The sequence below is a fragment of the Melanerpes formicivorus genome, unplaced genomic scaffold (genome assembly GCF_026170545.1).
Source record: "Melanerpes formicivorus ecotype bairdi unplaced genomic scaffold, bMelFor1.0.p_v2 SCAF_46, whole genome shotgun sequence".
NCBI lineage: Eukaryota > Metazoa > Chordata > Aves > Piciformes > Picidae > Melanerpes > Melanerpes formicivorus.
Window position 1 is genome coordinate 5,326,322 of NW_027142398.1, and position 20,955 is coordinate 5,347,276.

The 20,955-nt window shown below is 57.6% G+C and overlaps 1 protein-coding gene across 7 annotated transcripts in view; it reads left to right on the top strand.

Annotated features, from left to right (window-relative positions):
* The window catches only part of ANKS1A (ankyrin repeat and sterile alpha motif domain containing 1A), a 67,189-nt gene that overhangs the window by 34,659 nt on the left and 11,575 nt on the right, over window positions 1–20,955 (top strand). For 6 of the 7 annotated variants that reach the window (XM_068159837.1, XM_068159838.1, XM_068159840.1 and 3 more), the window contains 3 exons: window positions 7,310–7,376; window positions 11,396–11,502; window positions 20,540–20,638. In XM_068159837.1, coding sequence (XP_068015938.1) covers window positions 7,310–7,376; window positions 11,396–11,502; window positions 20,540–20,638 — 273 coding nt within the window. Of the gene's footprint in view, window positions 1–7,309; window positions 7,377–9,291; window positions 10,183–11,395; window positions 11,503–20,539; window positions 20,639–20,955 lie in introns of those variants that run through there. The other variant, XM_068159842.1, reaches the window with a different exon arrangement.

Consider the following 20,955-nt stretch of genomic DNA (forward strand, 5'->3'; position numbering starts at 1 on the left):
GATCCTTGTGGTGACCTCTGCCCAGTTCTGCCCCTCTGGACTGTCCCAGCATCTGGAGAAGGTTTTGCTCCTGGGTGCCTGGGCTCCTGGGCATGGGAGGGAGGGAGGGAGCAGTGAGGCTGTGGTTTGTGTATTTAATGGCTCCTGCTCCCGAGCTCCTTTCAGAGGCTTGTTGGAAGTCACTTCATTACAGAAGAGGAGGCCTGTGGACAGTTAAATATTTCATGCTCAGAAAGTTGGCCCTGGTGAAGCTCTCAGGCAAGATTAAGTGTCCCTCTGCAATCCAGCACCACAGCATTACTGAAACATTCTTTGGAGATGATTCTGTGCTGGTGAAGCAGCAGCACTGCAGAGCAGATAAGCTCCCATCAGCCACTCTTTGTACACTGAAAGGAAACCAGTCCCAGGTGTGGAGCTGGGTGTGAGCTCCTGGGACCCTTCTGCCCTGCTCACTCACCCTCTGTGCTGACTGCTCCTGACCTGGGGCTGAAATCAACCCCTGTGGAACAGGGGGGTGCTCTGAGATGCTAAAAGCAAGGTGGGAACCCCTCCCCAGTAGGAGCTCATCCTTTGGTTTATAGCACCACAGACTGCTTTGGGTTGGAAGGGACCTAAAGCTGCTCCAGTCTGACCCCCCTGCAGTCAGCAGGGGCAGCTGCAGGGCAGAGCCTGAGCTGGAATTCCTCCTGATAAACAGAAGTGAAGGTTTAGGTCATGGTCAGTGTATTCCATGCAGTCATTCCTGAAGCAATCCATCCCTAGACCTCCCCTGCCTGGTACCTGCACCTTCTGTCAGCACTTTGCTCTGGGTTTAAAACCCCTAAAGGGAGACACAAGAAGGACCCTGCTGAAGTGTCAGCACCCCCTGCACTGCTTCAGGGCTGCCACATCCCCCCTTCCTCTGCAGCTCTTCTGGTTGCAGAGGCTTTGCTCTCAGGTACCTGGGTCAGGGTCCTGCTGTTTGCCCTTGGATTGCCAAAGGCCATCTAGGCTGCTGGGGTCTCATTCTGCTCCTGGTTGCACCCTTTGATGTTGCCAGCAGCAGGGGCCCAGGGCTGAGCAGCTTCCTCTGGCAGCAGCATCAAATGGAGCTGCTGGGAGCCCAGGGCTGATCTGGTCAAGCTGCTTCTTGCTCTAAAAGAGCCTAAAGCAGAGTCCTGTGGCTGTTAGCAGATGATGGAGATGTGCCCAGGGGGAGGCTGAGGAGGATTATGCAGTGATTTGTGAGCAGCCATGGGCTGGTGGAGCTGCTTGTAATGACAACAGTGAGGATTAAACAGGAGCTGTGCAGGCTGCTGGAGGTTTAATTAGTGCCCTGCACAGGATCGTGCAGCTGCTCTCAATTAGATGCAACTTGCAGCCTCTGAACTCGGCAGGCTGATAGAGAACCTCCTGAGCTGCCCCTGCCAGGGCTGGTTGGGCTGCTGCCCAGGGCAGGTCCGGGGGCAGCACTCTGATCGTTAGCAGCCTTTGTGCAGGCAGAGGAGGGGGAGGCAGCCACGGGCAGCTCAGTGCAGCAGGCAGCTGTGGCAGACAGGCTGAAGGGTTGCCCACTGGCACTGCCAGCAGTGGGACGCTGGGCACTCGGGGGCAGGTGGGGGCTGTGGTGGGGGCTGGCTCTGCCCTGGGCCGGGGGGGGGCTGTGCTGAGCAGGGGAATCAGCTGCTGGGAAGCCAAGGCCTGTGTCCCAGCACTGCCAGTGGCCTCAGCTGGACGTGGAGGTGGTGCTGGCCCTGCCAGCAGGGTGGGATGGGGAGGGAGTGACTCACTTGGCAGAGCTGGTCCCTGCTGCACGATGCAGCTCCCCTGCTCCATGATGCAGCTCCCCTGCTCCAGGGTCCTGGCCCAGGAGCAGCTGCCAGCAGCTCTGGCTGCAAGGGAGTCTGCTCAGCTGGGGTCCCACTGCCGCCTGAGCCAGCAGCTCCCTCCTGGGAGCCTGAGTGCACAGGAGGTGGATTAGTGAAAGAGTTAATGAATGTTCTGGAGCTGATCGTGGCCCGGGACAGGCATCAGCTCCTGTGGGCACTGCAGTGCTGATCTGTGCCCTGCTGCCACAGCACAAGGAACTCTCTCTCCTCTGCAGGAGCCCTGGGTGTGGGACTTCACCTGCTGCTGGCCTGCTTTGGGGATCGGGATGTCACATCGGGGCAGATGCCAGGAGTTAGTGGTGCCTTCTACCACAGCTTTTGAGGAGCTGGGCAGCAAGTTGTAGGAGGCTGCTGCCTGCAGGGTGCCTTTAAGTGGTGAGCTCCAGTCAGCCCCTCAGGCCTGCCAGGGTGCTTGAGGCCCCCGTGGCATTAATGCTGCAATTAGAGGCTCACAGCTGGGGATTAAGAACATTTGCATGGAAATGTGAAACTTCAGGGAAGCTCCGGATGCCAAACCTGCCGCTGCCTTCAGACACCCAGGAGTGGCAACTCAGAGCTGGAAGCTGAATGAAAATGCAAATCTGTGCCTTGTGCCTCAGGGGGCAGCTGCTGGTGAAAGCTCAGCTCTGACAAGCTCCTGCAGACCAGACCCTGGGGCTTCAAGTGACAAATGCAGGACCTTCAGCCCCTGCATGCTGCTGCCCACCGTGTCTCTGGCTCCTGTGCTGTGCTCTGCTGGCTGCAGGGGGCTGGACTGGAGGGGCTTTCAGGGTCCCTTCCCACCCTACCAGTCCCAGGTTCTGTGGTTCTGTCACCACCAGGGGGGTCCCAGGACTCCCCCCTTGCTCCCTGGCAGCCTCCTGAAGGGTTTCCTCGACTCTCTTGCTCCGGGAGGTGCAGGGGTCACACTTCCTGCCCTGGGGCTGGCTGGTGGCAGCAGCACAGCCTGTTCCCCACACCCCTGGGGCAGTGCCCCTTGCCCTGGGCTGGCCTGCTCTCAGAGCTCTCCTTCCAGCTCCCCTCTACCTGTTGGAAAGGCTTTAGAGCACTGCAGGCAGGGGTTGGTCTCCTTTCTGCTGGACTGAACAAGTGTGGCCATCAGGATCTTAATCAGCTTAATTATTGGGCTGATTATTCTGTTATCTCCAGATCCCAACATTTCCTCTTGCTGTTCCTGTCAGGAATTCTTACATCATCCCTCAGGGTCAAATCTCTTTTCCCTTTGCCCCCACTGAGATTTCCTCTGTCCTGATGAACTCTGGGAGGTGAAAGCTCAGCAAGAGCTACAGGGTGGGAGCCAAGAGGCTGGGGCCAGACTCTGCCCAGTGGTGCCCAGTGACAGGACAAGGGGCAGCAGGCACAAACTGGTGTGAGGCTGCTGGAGCCCTGCAGCAGGCTGCCCAGGGAGGTTGTGGAGTCTCCCTCTCTGGAGAGCTTCCAGCCCCTCCTGGCCATTGTGATGCCAAGCAAGCTGCTGTGGGGGCCCTGCTGGAGCTGCTCTGGGTGATCTCCAGAGGTCCCTCCCAGCCCCTCCATGCTGGCAGTCTGGGATCTGATATTTATCCTCTTCCTTCTCTCAGAACGACCTTGCTGTGTCCTTGGGAGGCACTGATGCAGCACACAGATGCAGCACAACCCCCTGCATGCACACTGGTGGCCACTGGGAGGGCTTTGCAGCCCCTTCCAGAAAGCTCCAGCAGTATCAGGATGCCCCCAAGGCTGAGTGAGTGTCACACTCGTGGGGGGCTGCTCGGTTTGGTGCTTTGTGGATGAGGCTTCCCCTCCCTGCATGCCAATGAGCTCTGCAGGAGCTGTGTTGCATGAGGCTGGCTGTTTGGTGACAAAAGACCTCAGGGTTGTTTAATCCTCCTCTGCCTCTCTCAGTGGATTTGCTGGCTCCAAACTTCAGCCTTGGCTCTGGGGAGGAGGCAAAACTGGAGGAATCAGGATGGGCCTCACAGCTTGCTGAGGGCAGGCAGTGGGAGTGAGGCTCTCCAGAACCACCTGGTGGGAAAAGATCTTAGGATGACTGAGTCCAGCCCTGACCTAACATCTGTACACAGCTGTCAGACCACATCCCTCAGCTCCTCACCAGACACCTTGGAAACCCCTGGAGGGATGGGGACTCCTCCACCTCCCTGGGCAGACTGTTCCATGCACCCTCACCCTTGCAGGGAAGAAATTGTTCCTCATCTCCAACCTGAACCTCTCCTGGTGCAACCTGAGGCCATTTCCTCTCATCCTGTTGCTTCTTCCTAGGGAGAAGAGTCCATCCCCCACCTGGCTCCAGCCTCCTCTCAGGGGGATGTACAGAGCAGTGAGGTCTGCCTTCAGCCTTCTCTTCTCCAGGCTGAACAGCCCCAGCTGCTCCTCACAGGACTTGTGTTCAGTCAGGGCTGCCTGTGGGGCCATGCTCTGGGAGGGAAGGTCCTTGCAGGCTGTGGTGCCCAGTCCCTGGCAGCTTTGTCTGCACAGATGTGGGACCTGGCCATCTCTGAGTCTTCTGCTGACCCCCCAGGGTGGTATCAAAAGAGGCACTCTGCATCCTGCTCGTGTAGGAAGCCTGTAGCTGCTGCTGCCTGGAGCTCCCTGGGAGCTGGGAGTGGCTTCGAGGACTCTGAGGTTGCAACGTCCTCCGTCCTGCCAGCAGAACAGTCCCCAGCGTCCGGGCTGGCTCCTGCTGGCTGCCTGCAGACCCAGCCCCTGGGCTCCCTCCGGCCGGGGGCAGTTTGCTTGCAGGGAGATCCTGCTGTGGGCTCTGCTGCTGTGGTCCTGGCTGCCTGCCCTGCGGAGCAGCTCAGCACTGCCCCAGCCCTCCCTGACAGCCCCACCCAGCTGCCTGTTTTGGGTGGGAGTGGTGGGGTTTGGTAAAACACAGACACATGTGAACAGAAGAATGTGCTGGAGCCTCTCTGCAGCCCCAGCAGCATCTGCTGCCTGGAGCAGGCTGCCCAGAGAGGTTGTGGAGTCTCCTCTGGAGAGCTTCCAGCCCCCCCGGCCATTGTGCTGTGGGTGCCCTGCTGCAGCAGGGGTTAGACAGGGTGAGCCCAGAGGTGCCTTCCAGCCCTCACCCTACTGGGATTCTGTTTCACCTCTCCAATAGTTTGTTTGACCAAAACACCTCTCTAGCATGGAGCCAGCTGCCCCTCCAGGTGAGCAGAGCCAGCTGTGGCTGTGTGGATTTAGGAGGCAAAGGCATTTTGCAGTTTTAGTTCTGTCCCTGTAATAAATGAAGCCCCCCCCGGCCCACCCCCCAGCCAGTGCTGTGGGGGGCAGTTGGTGGCTCAGTGGAAAAAGCCAGGTGAAGCCAAAGCAAGCCAGAGCTGAGTGTTCAGGCTGTGCTATATTTATCCAGGATATTTTTGTATTTGAGTAATTAAGCACTGGGAAAGAGCAGCCTGAAGCCCCCAGCAGCAGCAGGGCTCAGGCTGCCTTCCCCTCCAGCCCCAGCCCCGCTCAGCTGACAGAAGGAGAGGGAATGGCCTGAAATTGTGCCAGGGGAGGCTTAGGTTGGGGATGAGGAAAAATGTCTTTGCTGCAGGAGTGGTCAGGGACTGGCAGAGGCTGCCCAGGGAGGTGGTGGAGCCCCCAGCCCTGGAGGGGTTCCAGACACCTGTGGCCATGGCTCCTGGGGTGCTGGGCTGATGTTGGACTGGATGCTCTCAGAGGGCACCTCCAAGCCAAAGCATTCTGAGTTCAGGGATGCTTTAAAGTGTCCAGGTTTGTGTCCTTGTGGTGTCTTCTTGTCTTTACAGCCTCCTAATGCAGTGAAGTTGCTCAGCAGTAAGGCAGCTTGGGTTGGTGTGTGGCTGGGGAGAGTTTTCCTGCCATGGAGAGCCAGGGGCATGGAGCAGGATTCCCTCTTCACTGTGATGCAGCTGTGGGTGCACAGCTCAGCTCAGCTCAGGCTTGTGTGGCACAGGGGTGGCTTTCCTGCTTTTCAGGAGAAGTTTGTGGGTGGCTTGATGCTGAGGAAGCCTCCTGCAAGTCCTCACCTGAGTGTTTTGACTTGGAGCTGGCAGTGCTGGGGTCTGAACCTGAAAAGCATCAAGTCCTCTGGTGTTAGGGGAGGGCAGCAGGGTGGAAACAAGCGAGCTGGGCCTAGCACTCCCAGTGGATGTGAGCTTGGATCCAGCCCTGGCAAAGGGAAGGAAGTGATGATGTCAGCCCATGGCCCTGGAGCAGGCTGCCCAGAGAGGCTGTGGAGTCCTCCTCCGGAGAGGAGAGAGGGGCAGCTCCGGGATGTTGCAGCAGAGCTTGGCCTCTTTCCCCACATCTGTCCTTAAAAACCCAACAAAAACAGGACCTGGAGTTGACCTTCCCCCACTCCCCATTGCCAGTCCTGCACCAACTTGGCCTGCAGCAGCAGCAGCTCCTGGCAGATGCCTCACAGGGCTCTTTCCCTGGGGTGGTCTCTGTGCAGGAATCTCCCCCTCAGGGTTTTTTGGACTTGGGTTTGTTTTCTGCTCAGACTGAAGTCAGGGGCAAGCAGCCAGCCCTGGGCCTTTGCAGGGTCTGCTTGCTCCTTGCAGTGCAGGGGCCTTTAGGTGGTTGAAAGTTCTGAGCTATCTGAGGTGCAGTTTCTTGGGTCCTTCCCCTGCTCACCATCACTGTTCCTCTGCACAGCCTTTAGAGCCTCAGCTTGCAAGTTCTGCTCAGGGGCTGGGGCTGGAAAGTTTCTGTTCTTGTTGCAGGAAGGGTGCTGGAAGCTGTCTGAAAATGACAGCTTGCATCAATCTCTTTGTGGCCAATGCAGCTCTTAAGTGGGCTTGAAGAGGCAGCATCTTGGGCAGCAGCTTGCACCTTTCCTTATTAATTGCATGGGGTTTGCCCTGAGCTCCTGGCAGTGCCAGGCCTAGCTCCAGGCGTGGAGCTGTCTCCAGCTCACTCTCCTGGGTCCTCCAGGCACCTGCCCCCATGCTGCTGCTTCTGCAAGCTTCAGCTCTTTTCTGGCTCTTTCTTGCTGGCAGTGGTGAGGAGCAGAGCCCAGGGCTGGGAGTGTGATGGTTTCGAAGCAAACCAACCCCAAGCTGTCCCCCAGACCTCCTGCTGAGGCACAGCCAAGCTCACCTGCTGCACGCTGTGCAAGTTTGAGCTCCTCAGGCTGTGCTGCTGCTGGGGGCTGCATGTTTGCACAGGGTGAGCCAAAGGGTCTGAGGTTCCTTTGCCCTCATTTTGTGCTCTGGAGGGGTGGGTTTGTGGGAGCTGTTTATTTTCAGTCACTGGGAGGCTGTGGAAGGGAAGGCTCTGTGGAGTCCCAGCCTCTGCACACCCCTTCCAAGTCCCCCACCCTTATGAGGGCTTTTCTGGGTCAGAGGTACCTTAATGTCCTTCCCTGGATGCCTTCAGCAGTCACATGGCAGGTCACATCCTAGGGCTGCCTTGAACTTTTCCTCAGGCTTTATGAATAATGCAGCATCTGCTGCTTCATCTCCTTCCAGATTGAGAAAATCATGAGCTCCATCGGCGAGGGCATCGACTTCTCTCAGGAGCAGCAGAGAATCTCAGGTAGTGTGCCCAGCACCTGTCTGTCTGTCTGTCTTGGTTGGGCTCTGGACAAAGCCACGGTGCTGGCTCCTGCCTGCAGAGCTTTTTGCCCTGCTTTGGCTCCCAGGACGGGGAGGAGGGCTCTGCACAGCAGGAGCAGACCTTGGCCTCCCAGCAATCCCAGCTCCATACTGCTCTGGTGGATGGATTGAGCTGGGTACAGCTCAGCTGTCCCTCCCCCCAGCCTGCTCTGGGGAGGGAGGCACTGGTGAAGAGCACCACAGCTGCTCCCCTTTACCTGGTGGGAAGTGGGGGCACCCTGCCTGCCCAGTGCTGGTTAACACTCACCTGGGGACAGCAGTGTGTGCAGGGCTTGGTTTCTCTGCCTGTTTCTAAGTGCTGGGGCTTGCTGTGCACACTGTGGGGATGCTGAGGCAATGCCTTGCACCTTTGAATAGCTTTAAACAGAAACTCATGGCTGAGGATTGTGGAGTTGTTACTGATGGCTTCTGATGCCTGCAGTGACTCCTTGCAGTCCTTGTCTTTAGGTGGTAAGAGTCACTGGCTGGTGTGAGTGCTCTGAGGTGTTTCTCCTGCTCTTCCTCAAGCTCATGGCAGCAAAATTAGCTCCATGGTGCCTGGCTCCTTGCCCCTACTCACACAGCCCAGTGGCAGCTGCATTCTGGTGCTTCAGACTCACAACTGGTCCTTGCTCAGTGTGCAGGAGCAGGTTTTCTGCACCTACAGAATGGGAATCTAATTTGCAGCAGAAGGATGGTGTGAGGGCTCCAGCAGCATCCTAGAGGGAGGAGGTTGTGCTGATCTCATGGCTCCTGCAGTTGCTGTTATTCTCAACATAGCCTCTGGGAAAGTCCAGCTGAGGGCTCACAGCTCTCTGCTGCCTTGCAGAACGTTTGTCTCAGCTTTCTGTTACTCTTTGGTGGGCAGCAGCAACATTTTCTCTCAGCAGCCATTCTGACACAGAGCTGCTGGCTGGCTGCTCTCAGTCCCCACCACTATCCCACTTCTGTTGCAGGTGCATGAGGCAGTAGCAAGAAGCTGAGTGTTGTTATGCCAGTGTGGCAATGAGCAGAACGTCTCTGCAGCCCTCCACACTCTGCTGTTCTGTTCTTTCAGGCTCAGAAAATCCTTTCAGCCCTGGCAGGATGGGGTGGAATTGTATTTAGAGTTGCCTCATCCTCCTGCCCCCCACACCCATGCCCCTGCTGAGCACTGAGCAGATCCCCTCTGTGAAGATCACCTCTGTGAAGATCACCTGCGAGGTGCTGAGGGGCCTGGGGCATCTCCCTGAGAGCCCTGGGGCTGTGGAGCCTGGAGGAGAGCAGCCCCAGAGGGGATCTGCTCAAGGAGCACTGCAGCCTGCTGTGGTACTTGAGAAGTGCCTTGCCAGAGGAGCTGTGTCGCTCCCCTGGCTCACCCTGCAAGTGTGAAGCTCTCCACTCACTTCTAGCTGCCCTCTGTTGCCAGTTCCTCCTGCAGGCTTTTTAAAACTGAGCTGAGGATGAGGAGTTTGCTGCAGTCGGGAGCTGGGATCAGGCTCTTGCTGGGGGGCACATGGCTTGGGGTTGGTTTGCTCTTGTGTCATCCTTGTCACATGCAAGCACCAAGTGTGTTTGGGGCTGCTTTATTTTCAGCCCAGGACCTTCTGGGCATTTATTACCTTCCTTTTCTTTTTGATGTACCTCCCTCCGTTCCTCCCCACCTTGTGTTGATCTGAAGTGATTTTACAGACACAGACCCTGCCCTCGGGGTCACTGCAGGTTTCCCCATTCAAGGCAGAGCACAAAAGGCTGAGCAGAGTAAATCCCTTTTTGTGAGGGAATTCAGGAGCCCAGGACCTGCTGCAGTTTCATTTCCCTCCCAGAATTGCTGTAGTAGGCAGCAAGCGGCTTCCTCACCTCTCTCTCGATAAATTAAACATGAGCCAGCCACAAATCACCGGGAGCTGGCAGAGCAGACCTGGACCATCATTGTTTGAAAGCCCAGGCTGCCGACTCCATCAGTCAGTGAACCCTGGGCAGCCAGGAATTTCCACTGGAGAGTTAGAGAGCTGCTGCCTCCCTCCCCTCCTGCAGCCTCTGCTGCCAGGGCTGCTCACGGCTTGCACAGAGGATGGAAGAGCTGGGAGGGGTAGGAGGATGAGGAGAAGGGAGGGACAAGCGGTGCGAGAGCAGGAGACAGGACCGAGAGTGGAACGGCAAGCGTGGAGCTCGCTGCCTGCAGACAAAGCCAGCGCGGCTGCGGCGCCCGGCAAGGACGGGCGGGGACGCGGCGGCCGCCGGAGCAGCGAGGAAGGGAAGGATGGAGAGCCCGGGCCGGCGGCAGGCGGTGGCGTCCGCCCCAGCTTCAGATGCTGCCCTCCTGCCCAGGCTGCCTTAGGGGAGGGAGAAGGAAGCCTTTTGTGATGCCCGCGTTTCTCCTGCTGCAGCGTGCGCTAGAGGGACCGGCCAGCGCTGCCCGACTCGCCTGGCAGAGGAGCTCTCCTGGGGACCAGAGCAGCAGGAGCCCCCACCCCGAGAATTGCCAGATCGCAGCGTGAGCTCTGCCTTGTGCAGCCATTGCAGCGGGCGGGGGTGGGGAGGATGGCTTCGGCTGACCTGAAGGCTCAAAGAAAGCAAACTTGCTTTTGCTGCTCATCCTTCTGTTTGCTCAGACCCTTGGCAGAGAGGTGCTGAGGAGCCTGAAAAATTCTGTCGTGCGCAGCAGATTCCCCACGGAAAAGAAGCTCTCTGAACTTTTTGGTCCTGTTTGAGGTCTCAAGCTTTATTCAGAGGAGATAAGAAGTTACTGGAGCCTTTTCCTAGGGGTGAGGGAAGGGAGAGCTCATCTGCACAGCGTCTGTAGGGTGCTGGGAAGAATCTCACTCATCAGAGGCTCAGAGGAGCTGCCAGGGCATGGCTCAGGCTTGAGCTGCTGCAGAAGAGGAGCCAGAGTCTGGCGTTTGGGTTGCTTTGTTCTGATGTGCAAGGAGCTGAACACCTCCTCCAGAGCTGCTCAAGTGGGGGCTGAGGTGCAGTAGCTGAAGCCAGTGAAGGAAGGGCACAGAGAAGCATGCAACAGACACCTGGTGGGACTGGATGCGTTGGGTGCAGTCGGTGCCGGAGCAGCAGTGCAGTTCACCTCCCTGCTGCAATGCCCTGTGCCCAGGGAGCTGGTGCAAGGACAGTGCCAAGGCTCTCAGCCTCATGCTCAGGCTCACTCTCTCTGCTCCTCCTAACACCCTAACGGCCAGAGAAAAGCCCTTACCATGGTTTGCCTCTTTCAGGACTGCTTGGGGAGAAAAAGTATCAAGGCCTTCTTTCCTCTGCTGCAGTCTGTGTGCTTCCTTTGTCTTGCATGTCTGCTGTGGACAGCTGCTCTGGGCTGGCTTCCGCTGCTGTCCTCAAAGTCCGTCCTGTCTGTTCTGCCTGGGCTGCATGAGGATGCATTTTCTCCCTAGCTGCTTTGCCCTCCGATGCTCCCAGCCTTCTCTGCTGGCCTGCTGAGCAGGGTGCTGCATCCCAAGTCTCATGGATGAGAGGAGCCCAGCTCCCTGCGCTCGCTGGCGGCTCCGCTGCCTTCCCTCGCACCTACGGCTGGCTGGGAGTGCCAGGGCTGGAAGTTTGCTGCCCTCCTCCCGCCCCCTTCCGACAAGCGAAGGAGTGGATCCGCGTCCCCATGGGGTTGGGCTTGTAGATGGTTGCCTGGCAAGGAACTGGTCTGAGCCCTGAAAGCAGTGCATGTGATGCCACGGTCTCAGGAGCACTTGTGAGCAGCTGGCCCGGGCACGGTGCTCCTCTCGCTGAGTGTCGGCCGGGCTGGAGCCGTAGCAGCGCCGGGGCCCTGCCGCCTGCCCATGGTCGGCGCTGGCCCGAGGAGCTGCCTGCCTGCTGGGCTGCTGTTCTCTGAGCAGAGGTTTTTGGGTTTCCTGCTGGTAATGACCATGATGTGGCAGTGCCATCTGTCCTCCTCCGAGTGCCGCTGCTACCGCCTGAACGGCTTCTCGCTGCTCAAGCGCCTGCCGCTCCCTCTCTCGTCAGGTTCGCGGATGCTGGAGCAGAGCGTGGGGGAGTGGCTGGAGACCCTGGGCCTGCAGCAGTACGAGAGCAAGCTGCTGCTCAACGGCTTCGACGACCTCCGCTTCCTGGTGAGTGCCTGCCGGCCGCCCCGGGCCGGGCACGGCCGGGCCCTGCCAGCCCGGCAGCAGCAGCTCTGCTGCGGGGCAGGCTGGGAGAGCTGGGGCTGCTCAGCCTGGAGAAGGCTCTGGGGAGACCTTGGAGCTGCAGTTCAATATCTGAAGGGGACCTGCAGGAAGGCTGGGGAGGGACTGTTCAGAAGGGGCTGTGGGGACAGGACAAGGGGCAGCAGTTTGGAACTGGAGCAGAGTTAGGTTGGACATCAGGAGGAAGCTCTGCACAGTGAGGGTGGTGAGACCCTGGCACAGGCTGCCCAGGGAGGTGGTTGGGGTCCCATCCCTGGAGAATTTGAGGCCAGCCTTGATGTGGCCCTGGGCAGCCTGCTCTAGTTGGGGGTGTCCCTGCTGAGTGCAGGGCGCTTGGACCAGATTGCCTCAGAGGGTCCCTTCCAACCCAGTGCCATCTGTGACTCTGTGGCTGGTCTGGGGGCAGTGCAGAAGGTTAGACAAAGGAAGACTTGAGGGCTGTGGTGGGCCAGGGTCGTTCACCCTCACCTTTAATTCAGGTGCTTGTTTTTTCTACTGTAATTTTATTACTCCTACATCCTTGTTACCTACTTTGCTCCAGAAATGGGAGCTGGACTTTGAGTGTTGTGAAGCCAGCCCTGGGCTGCTCCTGGGCTGTGAGGGAGCTGGTGATCTTACTGGGAGTGCACTCTAAGCATGCAGGCAGCTGGTTCATGAGCTGCACCTAACCACATGGGCACTGCTGGCTCTGAACCCTGGTGCTGGCCAGGCAGGAAGCCTGAGGGGCTGTCAGTACCCAGTGTCCCAGAACTTAGAGCTCCTCAGCATCAGATTCTGAGGGGTCACAAGGAACCATGAGCTGCTAAGACAAAATCCTGGTGGTGCAGGAGGGTTCTTTGTGCATGGCTTAAAGGAGAGGCACTGAGTGTGAACTCCAAGTTTTGCAAATGGAGACTTCCTAAGAATGGAGGCAAACCTTGGGCTGAGGTAACCTGGAAAGGGAGAGGTAGCATCACCTTGGTGCTGCAGGTGGTGATGGAGAGGTGGTGTCCTGGAGGATGTGTGCTCAAGAGCTGAAGGGGTCCTGGAAACCCAGCAGTGGAGAGGGAAGTCTGGGTGGGAGGTGGATGAGGGGCAAGGGAAGGGACCTGGGAGCAGTGTCTGCAGGATGCTCTAAGGCAGGGTGTAGTGGCACCGTTCAGAAGTGACCCAGTGCCTGGCAGGCATGGTGCCAGCCCTGCCAGCACAGGACTCCAGTGGTGAAGGAAATTCACTTCCCACTTGTCCCCAAAGAGCTGGGAGCTGGCGCCTGGCAAGCAGGAATTGGTACTGACTGGGCAGGACCCAGCAGCACTCAGCTGCAGACTGCTGCAGAGCTCTGTCCTTTGGGAAGGGAAGGTTCCTTAGGTGAGTTTGGCTCTGGTTTCCTGGGGCACTTGGGAGGACTTCTTGCTGTTGTCCACAGCTGAAGGCTTTTTTCCCCACCCCGCGCGGGTAGCTTCTCCCAGGGAAGGAGATCTGGCTTTAGGCAAGGGGATGCTCTCCTCACCTCATTGCTCTCAAACTTTAAAGGCCAAATAACTTAAGGAAGATTTCCTGCAGCCCCTGGCTGATCTCCATTTTGCTGCTTATCCCTTTTGCTGGGAAGTTGACTCTGGCAGCCGTGCCAAGCCTGGCTTTAAATCCTTCATCCAAGGCCAGGGAAGAAGCTGGAGCTAATTCACTCAGCCCAGTATGAGAACCACTTTGAGAGCTTTTCCTCTGTAGTGTTGCTTGCCTTCAGCTTCCGCTGTTGTGAGGCTAAAACTTTGATACAAACAAGGAGCAAGTGGTTAGTTTGGGTCTAGAGGTGGGTTTGATGTTCTGAGGTGAATTATTGCTGGAAACACTGAAGCTGAGCAGTGCAGTGGAGAGCTGGATGCTGGGCTCTGGGCATGGCAGCTTGCCCCTTCCTCCTCTTCTTTTACATCATAGTTTCTTCATTAGCCACCACCTTCAGTCACTAACAAAGATCCCAAACTAAATGGGCTGTGCTGTGCTTGATTTAGCCAAAACTCAGCTTTGCAAGGGGAGGAATGCCCTCAGCAGAGCTGCCTGCCGAGCTCTGGCAGCGCTGGGGGACCGAGGGCAGCCCACCACCCAGGAGAAGCCAGCCCTGCCACCTCCCACGTGGAGGAGCACAGCCCTGGGGGTGCTCAGGGGCTTCAGGAGAGCCATGGCCTCATCCTCTACCAGAGGAGGAGAAAAGGTCACATCACCAAAATGCAGCAGTGATGAGCAGAGTCAGTCAGAAACATGCATCATAAATCCACTTAATGGTCCCTGACTGGTGGCGAGCTGGGGGAGCTGGAAGAACAGAGAAGTGTCACAGGGATATGGACCCAGGGGGCTTCTGCTGCTCCTGGAGCCTGGTCCCATTGTGTCTGCTGTGAGCATCAGTGCCCCTGCAGCAGATGCTCCCTTCAGGAGGTGCATGGGAACTGGTTTTGCACTGGGAGATGCACAGTGCACCCCAGTGCCCTGCTGCAAACACAGGGATGGCCAAGGGGGAAAGGCCAGGCTGGGCTCTGCTGTGTTCTGGGGACGCAGGGACAGGGGCAGTGCAATAGGAAGGGACTGCAGGGACTGGTGGTGGAATTCCTCCCACAAGTGGGGAAGAAAATACCATGACCTGCACCCTCCCGACAGCGTTTTGTGATCCCACAGATCCCATAATGGTGTCGGAGAGCTTGCCAAAGCCTTTCCCTTCCCTCGGAGGGCTGAGTGCTTGCTGCCCCCCAGACAGCTCCTCAGGCTGACATCTGAGAAGGGCAAACCTCTCACACTCTGGCAACTGCACCATTGTTCTCTAGCTGAACTTTTTATTCAGTCCAAAGATGTTTTGATTCACAAATGAGCAGGTAAAAGAGGACACAAACCGCTGTAATGGCTCTCCTCTCATGTATTGTTGAGGCCTGGACTCCTGCGGAGTGTGTGGAAAGCAGCTAATGCTGATTCAATCAGACAGCTCAGGAGAGGAAATCTGTTCTGTGGAGTGCCCTGGGCTCCGCTGGGCTCTTGGCATTCTTCTGCTTTTTGTAATTGGGGAGAAGTGGTAGAAAAATGATGGCACAGGAAGAGCAGGGTGCCCACGAATACTTTAGAGCAGTGGCACTGCTGTTGCCACTGCCTGGATTAAATGTAATTCCGTGCCAGCTTGGATCAGCCTGCAGAGCTCTTCCTTACGAAAGAGCCTTCCTCTTCCCTCCTCCCTGCATCTGGAAAGGCAAAGGGTTGGTAAAAATGTGGAGCTGAGGCCTTGGCTTGGTGTGAACTGAGCTGAGCTCAGCAACAGCTCAGCAAGGGGCTGCCAGGCTGGGTCTGAGGAGAGCCCTCCCAGCTCCGAGGGAAGAGATGTCCACAGAGCTGGGTCTGCATCCTGCAAACCCTCATGTGTTGGGTGCTGGCTGGTGTCTGCCTGTCTGCACTTCCACACCAGCTTCCTTTGCTCTTCCACATTGCACCCCCTGCCTGCAGGGCTGGAGTGAGCACAGGGCACCTCCTGGGGTCCTCAGTGAATTGCAGCTCTGCTTCACACGATCTGCTTCATAAGGCCCCAGCCTGGCTCACAGATGCTGGTCCCCTGGGCAGCAGCCAGGCTTTTAGCATGCTCTGAGAATGTGTCTGCCCCGGAGCTTCTTTCTATTTTCATATAAAATTTGCCATAGCAGTCTGGGGGAAGCTTAACTGACATATTCCAGTCATGGCTTGCACCCAGTCATGGTCTGTGAAGAACAGGGACCCAGCAGAGAGCCCCCAGAGAAGATTTTGCTGCTTCTGCACTTGGTGAAATGCAGACAAAACTTGGTGTGAGTGCAGCTGTTGGACAGTTCTTGAGCACAGACCCAGGTAAGCCCTGGGATTTGCTTAACTAAGGGCACAACAGCAGAGCCCCAGCAGCAGCTTTCATTTGTAGGAGGTGGCAGAGAGTGCATCAGCCACATCCTGGGGCATTGGCTGCTGTTCAGGCATTGCTGCCAGCCACCTGGAGCTGCCTTTCTTCCTTGGTCCCCAGACTGATGCTGCTGCCCTATAAGAGTGGAACTGGGCCCACGTGGGAGGGTTTGTGCCAAGCATCCCAGCAGCATTCGGCTCACACAAAGAGGAAAGGCTTTGGCGGCTCCCTGCTGGGTGTCGGATGCTGCTTGGGTGGTTCTCAAGGGCTGTGCTTTGTCCCTGGTGCTGTGGGGGTTGGAGTTTCCTCTGGAGAGGAATGGTGAAAGTGGAGGCATGCAGTGAGCCAGGGTCTGAGGGGGCTGCTCCGGAGCTCCCGGGGAGGGGAGGGGGGAGGGATGTGGACCGTGGAGAGCAGCCGGTTCCAACTGGGCTTTTGAGGAGCAGAGTGGGTGGACCAGAAGTGGCAGTTTAGAAGATACTTACTTTTGATTCACGAGTAGCTGCAGGCCCAATAAACATTAAAAAAGCCATTAAAGGAGCAGTTAATTTTCTTTTCCTCTCCATAAAGCTGTCTGAGCTCGACAGCCGTGACTGATCCCCTCTGCTGCCATTGTCACACTGCCAGGCTGCAGGGGGCAGAGAATGGACCAGCAAGGAAGTGGCCGGGTGCTGAGCTGGGCTTTACTGGGAGGTGGTGCTGGGACCCTTTCCACAGGCACTGGAAGAGCTGGGGCTGTGCTGTTGTGCCCTGAGCTAAACAAATCCTTCTCTTCCCCTGGCTGCATAGAATGACAGGATGGGGGAGGTGGAAGGGAGCTCTGAGAGCCTTTAGTCCAACCCCACTGCTGAGACAGCCAAGCCTAGATTGCATGGGAGCCCATCCAGGCAGGTCTTGAAAGTCTCCAGGGCAGGACACTCCACAGCCTCCCAGCCCTGCCAAGAAAGCTCTGTGTCATTAACCACTAAGAGGTTGGGGCCAGGGAGCTTGTGTCCAGCCAGGGTGGCTTTGTCAGCTCCCAGAACACCACCTCTGTAGCTCATCTTCCTCTGCCTTCCCTTAGTCTTGGGATGCTGCCCGAGGCTGTGGGGCCGTGAAGCTTGATGGCTCTTCATGTCTGGCAGCTCAGGCAGAACCGTGTGAGGCTGCCCAGATCCTCTTGCTGGGCATGTAACTGAGCCACCACCTCCTGGATGCAAGCCCTGAACTGCCTGCCTGCACAGACTTCCTGAAAGCTGTGGTTAGCTGGTACCAAAGTGACCAAAAATAGCATTCTTGATCCTTTTTTCACCTGAAGATGAGAAACTGAAGTGGTGTTGAGGCCAAGGAAGGACAAACCTCTCCTGAAAGGAGGTTGGAGCCAGGTGGGGTTGGTCTCTTCTCCCTAGTATCAGGTGATAGGACAAGAGGAAATGGCCTCAGGTTGAACTGGGGGAGGTTGGAGGTAGTGTGGTGGTGTTGGGCTGATGGTTGGACCTGATGACCTTAGAGGCCCTTTTCAACCTTAATGATTCTATGGTCCTCTTTTCAGGACTTGCTTTATATTCTCCCTGCTTAGGCTGGGTCTGTGATGAGCTGGGTGGTTCTTCTCCCACATCCAGGTTTTAGCTGCCAAGAGCAGAGCAGCAGCAGCAGAACCCTTGACCAGATGCAAGTTGTCTTGTGTGCCAAGGGGAGAGAGGAAAGAGCTCTGTGTGCATTCCTCTGAGCAACAAATGGATGCTTTGGCTCCTGCAGCTGAGGGCACTCTGCTGTAGATGTTTGCAGAAGCCTTTGTAGTCTGGGGAGGCTGTGTTTGGGTTTTGCATCTCTTGCTGTTAATAGCAAACAGATCCTGGTCCCTGTCCACCGCTGCCTTTACCCAGGGCTGGTAGCAGCGGGGCTGGAGCTGGCATCAGCCTGGCCAGGCGGTCAGGGTTCATTAAGCTGTGCTGCTGGCTGGGTCAGGCTCCACCTCCTGTCCCAAACTTTTTCTGCCTCAGGCCCTTCCTTAGCTGGAAAGAGAGCATGGACTGGAGCCAGGCTCTGTGCAAGGAGCAGCATCTCAAAATTGGGTAGTTAAGAGCCTGCGGAGCACCCAGCTGGAGGAGCAGTGCTGGCAGCCGGCCGCAGCCCCGCGCTCGGCTGAGCTGCCTCGGGGTCACCTCGCAACCTCCCCGCAGCGTCCCCTCTGACTGGGCTTTTGCTTCCTTTAATGAGAAACCTGGAGCCTTGCAGGCTGCTTAATTACAGTGCAAGATGTGAAGTGTGACTGAAGCAGAGCCCATCTCCAAACGCTTGTGCCTGCAGGCAGGTTGCCCACACCGGCGTCCTTCAGGGCTGCCCAGGGCAGAGCCATCCCCAGCAGCTCTCTGCCCTCTCAGGGCAATCTTGAGGGCAGAGATGGGCTTCAGAGCTGCCCCTCGTGGTCCTGTGTATTTGTGCCTCTTGGTGGAGGGAGCTCTGGTCAGCTCTGAGGTAGATGAAGGCCAGGCTGGGGGATAACAGCCCCTCCAGAGTGTCTCTGCCAGTTTGGACCCAGACGGGGGCTTCATCCCAGCTCTGATCTATGCAGTGCTGCACTGGAAACCTGGAATAACACAGGGATGGGTGCCTGGAACACAGCCCAGGATGGGTGCTCTGGGAACAGAGCCTGAACAAGCCACCTGCTTTCAGGAAGAGCTGAGAGCCAGGTCCTGCTGGAAGTGAGGTGCTGGCAGGAGCAGGGCTTTCAGGTGTCTGCCACTCCTCTGGCATGGCTGGAAGCAAGGCTCTGGCCTGGGGTGCAGCCCTGAGCTGTGCTGGCTCTGCTCAACCAAGGAGGGATGAGCAAGGTGAAAACCACTTGTCAGAAGGAATCAAGTCTGCAGCACATCTTTGGAACATCTTTTTGATTGGAATTGGCATTTCTGAGGCTGCTGCTGCAGGACCATGGAGGTCTGGGCTAGGAGCAGAGCCTGTCCCCAGGAGCTCTCCTCTCCCCTGGCTCTGGTGCTGGCTGAGCCTGTCCTCAGAGGACCCAGGGAGGGGCTGGCCCTGAGCCTGGGGGTCAGGCTCTGCAGCTTCCACGGAGTGCCTGGGAGGTGGCATCTCATGGTCTGGTTGTTGACCTGTGCCAGCCCCAAAGGCAACCTTTGGTTAAAAACAACAAAGCACCACAAAAAACCAAGGGGGAACCCCCTAAACCCGAGCAGACACAGCCCTGCACTGGGATGGTTTTGAGTTCAGCCCCAGGAGCCCTCCCAAACCCTCAAGGCAGCTTTTCTGCAGTTTTTCAGCCCTTCCTTCCTTTGGTTTCACCTGCTGCTGAGTGGCCTCTCCCCTGGCCTCTGCTTGCTGCTGCCTTGCCAGGCACAGGACCCAGCGGAGAGCAGGAGCTGCCTGGCGGGTGGCAGTGATGGCTGGGAGGGAGCATCTCTGCCCCATGGCCTTTGAGCAGGGTGTTCAAGACAAAGAGGTGCACAGTCTGCCTCAAAGAGCTCCTCTGCTCGCCTGGCAGGGGCTGAAGGCTCTGCAGGGTGTTTGCAGCTCAGCAGCCATTTCAGGGGCAGATTCCTGTTTGTCACAGGAGGCTTTAAAGGAGGCTGCTCAAGCAGAGGCTGCTGCACAGCAGACTGTGGTGATGTATCTGCTGTTGCTCTGCTTTGTCTATCCTTGTTAAGTACCCTGAGAATAGGGACTGGCACTGAGGGAATTGAATCTGACACATAAAAATCAGGAGTGTTGGAGGAAGCTGCAGGCTTTGCAGTGTTTAACTCACTTGGATCCTTGCTCCACAGCAAGGAATTTGCCTTCAATTTGAAATGCTAAAAGCAGCAGAGCACCAATAGGTGCCTTGCCTTGAGCCTGGCACTGCCCATGCTGGTATCAAACGGGAACCCTGGGGCGGTGTCAGCTGCCAGCTCACTGCTGGCCTGGGAGCAGGGCTGTGCCAGCCAAGTGTCTCTGTTGGATTAACAGCAAACAGGCTCAGTGCTGAAGGGTTTGCTGGGAGAGCTTTAAGGTCATCAAATCCAGCTGTTAACCCAGCACTGCCACATCCACTGCTGAACCTCAGCACCACATCTCCCTGGCTTTTAAACCTCTCCAGGGGTGGTGATTCCACAACTGCCCTGGGCACCCTGCGGGCTGCTTGTCTGGGAACACCCAAGAGTGGAAGAGGCCATGGGAAGGACTCTTCCTGCTTTGCCCTTGGGTGCATGCTGAGGTGGGTCAGCTGCTGGGGGAGCAGCTCACTGCTTTCACCTTTGGCTGTTGTATTTAAAGCAGGTAAGCCCAAAGCAGGTGCTGGAGTCCCACAGGAAGTGTTGGGTACACATTTGCTGCCCCTTGGCCGTCCTACCCTCCTGAAGCCCTTGGCTGCTGTGCCCACAGCCAATTTAATCAGGGCTGTGCTTCTAAAACCAAAATGTGGAGCAGGGGAGCTCTGGCAGCTCCTCCTTCAGCTGTGCCTCTCCTGAGAGCAGGGGAGGCAGGGCCGGGGAGGGGGTGTCCAGGCTCAGCTGAAGCGCTGGGTCACACAGCAGCGTGGTGCTTCCAGCCATGGGGAGACCTGCCCAGGGCTCCTGCTGAGCTCTGCCCAGGTAGGAAGGGCAGGGAAGCAGGTTGAGATGGTTGTGAGGAGAGGGGGAAGGCCAGGGTCCTCTGCTCTGCAAGGGGGAGAGGGGCAGCAGTGAGCTTCAGCAGGGGTGTGGGGTGGCTGAAGCATCGCTGCTGGGGCCAGGTGTGCTGTCTCCATGCCTGGGGGTGGAGGATAAATTTGACCTTCACCTGGTGTCCTGAGCTCCCAGGACACTATTGTGAGGGGCTCTGTGTGGCCATGGAGGGAGGCTGAGCAGAGCCCAGTGCCCCTGTGCCAGGCTGTAAGTGCTGGCCTGAAGAGGATGCAGCAGAGCAGGGAGGGAGGGGACAGCAGTGCTCTGCCCCTCCGATGCCACATGAGCCACAGCCCCTCTCGGGTTGGCCCTGTCGGTGCCCAAGGCTGTCCTTGGAGCCTTCCTTCTCCTGGGAGGTGAGGGCAGGAGGGTGCTGGTGCAGGACCTCCACTCCAGCAGCTGGTGAGGATGCTGTTGCCTGCTGCTGCCATGCCCCTCCTTGCCGTCCCTGCAGGGCTGTAATGTCATGGAGGACCAGGACCTGCGCGACATCGGCATCGGGGACCCGCAGCACCGCCGCAAGCTGCTGCAGGCTGCCCGCTCCCTGCCCAAGGTCAGTGCCCACTGCGGGGCATCGACAGCACAGCTCTGCGAGCAGAGGGAGCAAACCAGTCCCTGGGACCCACAGAGGAGCTGCAGGGGCTGTGGGCAGGGTGTTGGCAATAGCAGGGGGGAGCAGGAGGTACTCCTTGCTCAGCTGAGCTGTGTGTCTGGGATGACTTCGTGCTGGGGCAGGGGGAATGTTGCTCCTGCCAGCCTCGATGCCAAGGGCATTCCCTGCTTGCCCATGGATTGTTTTAAGCTGCTAGTGGAGTTGATGCTGACCTAAAGGTTTTCACTGAGGCCTTGGGATCCCAGCCCCTTGGGGCT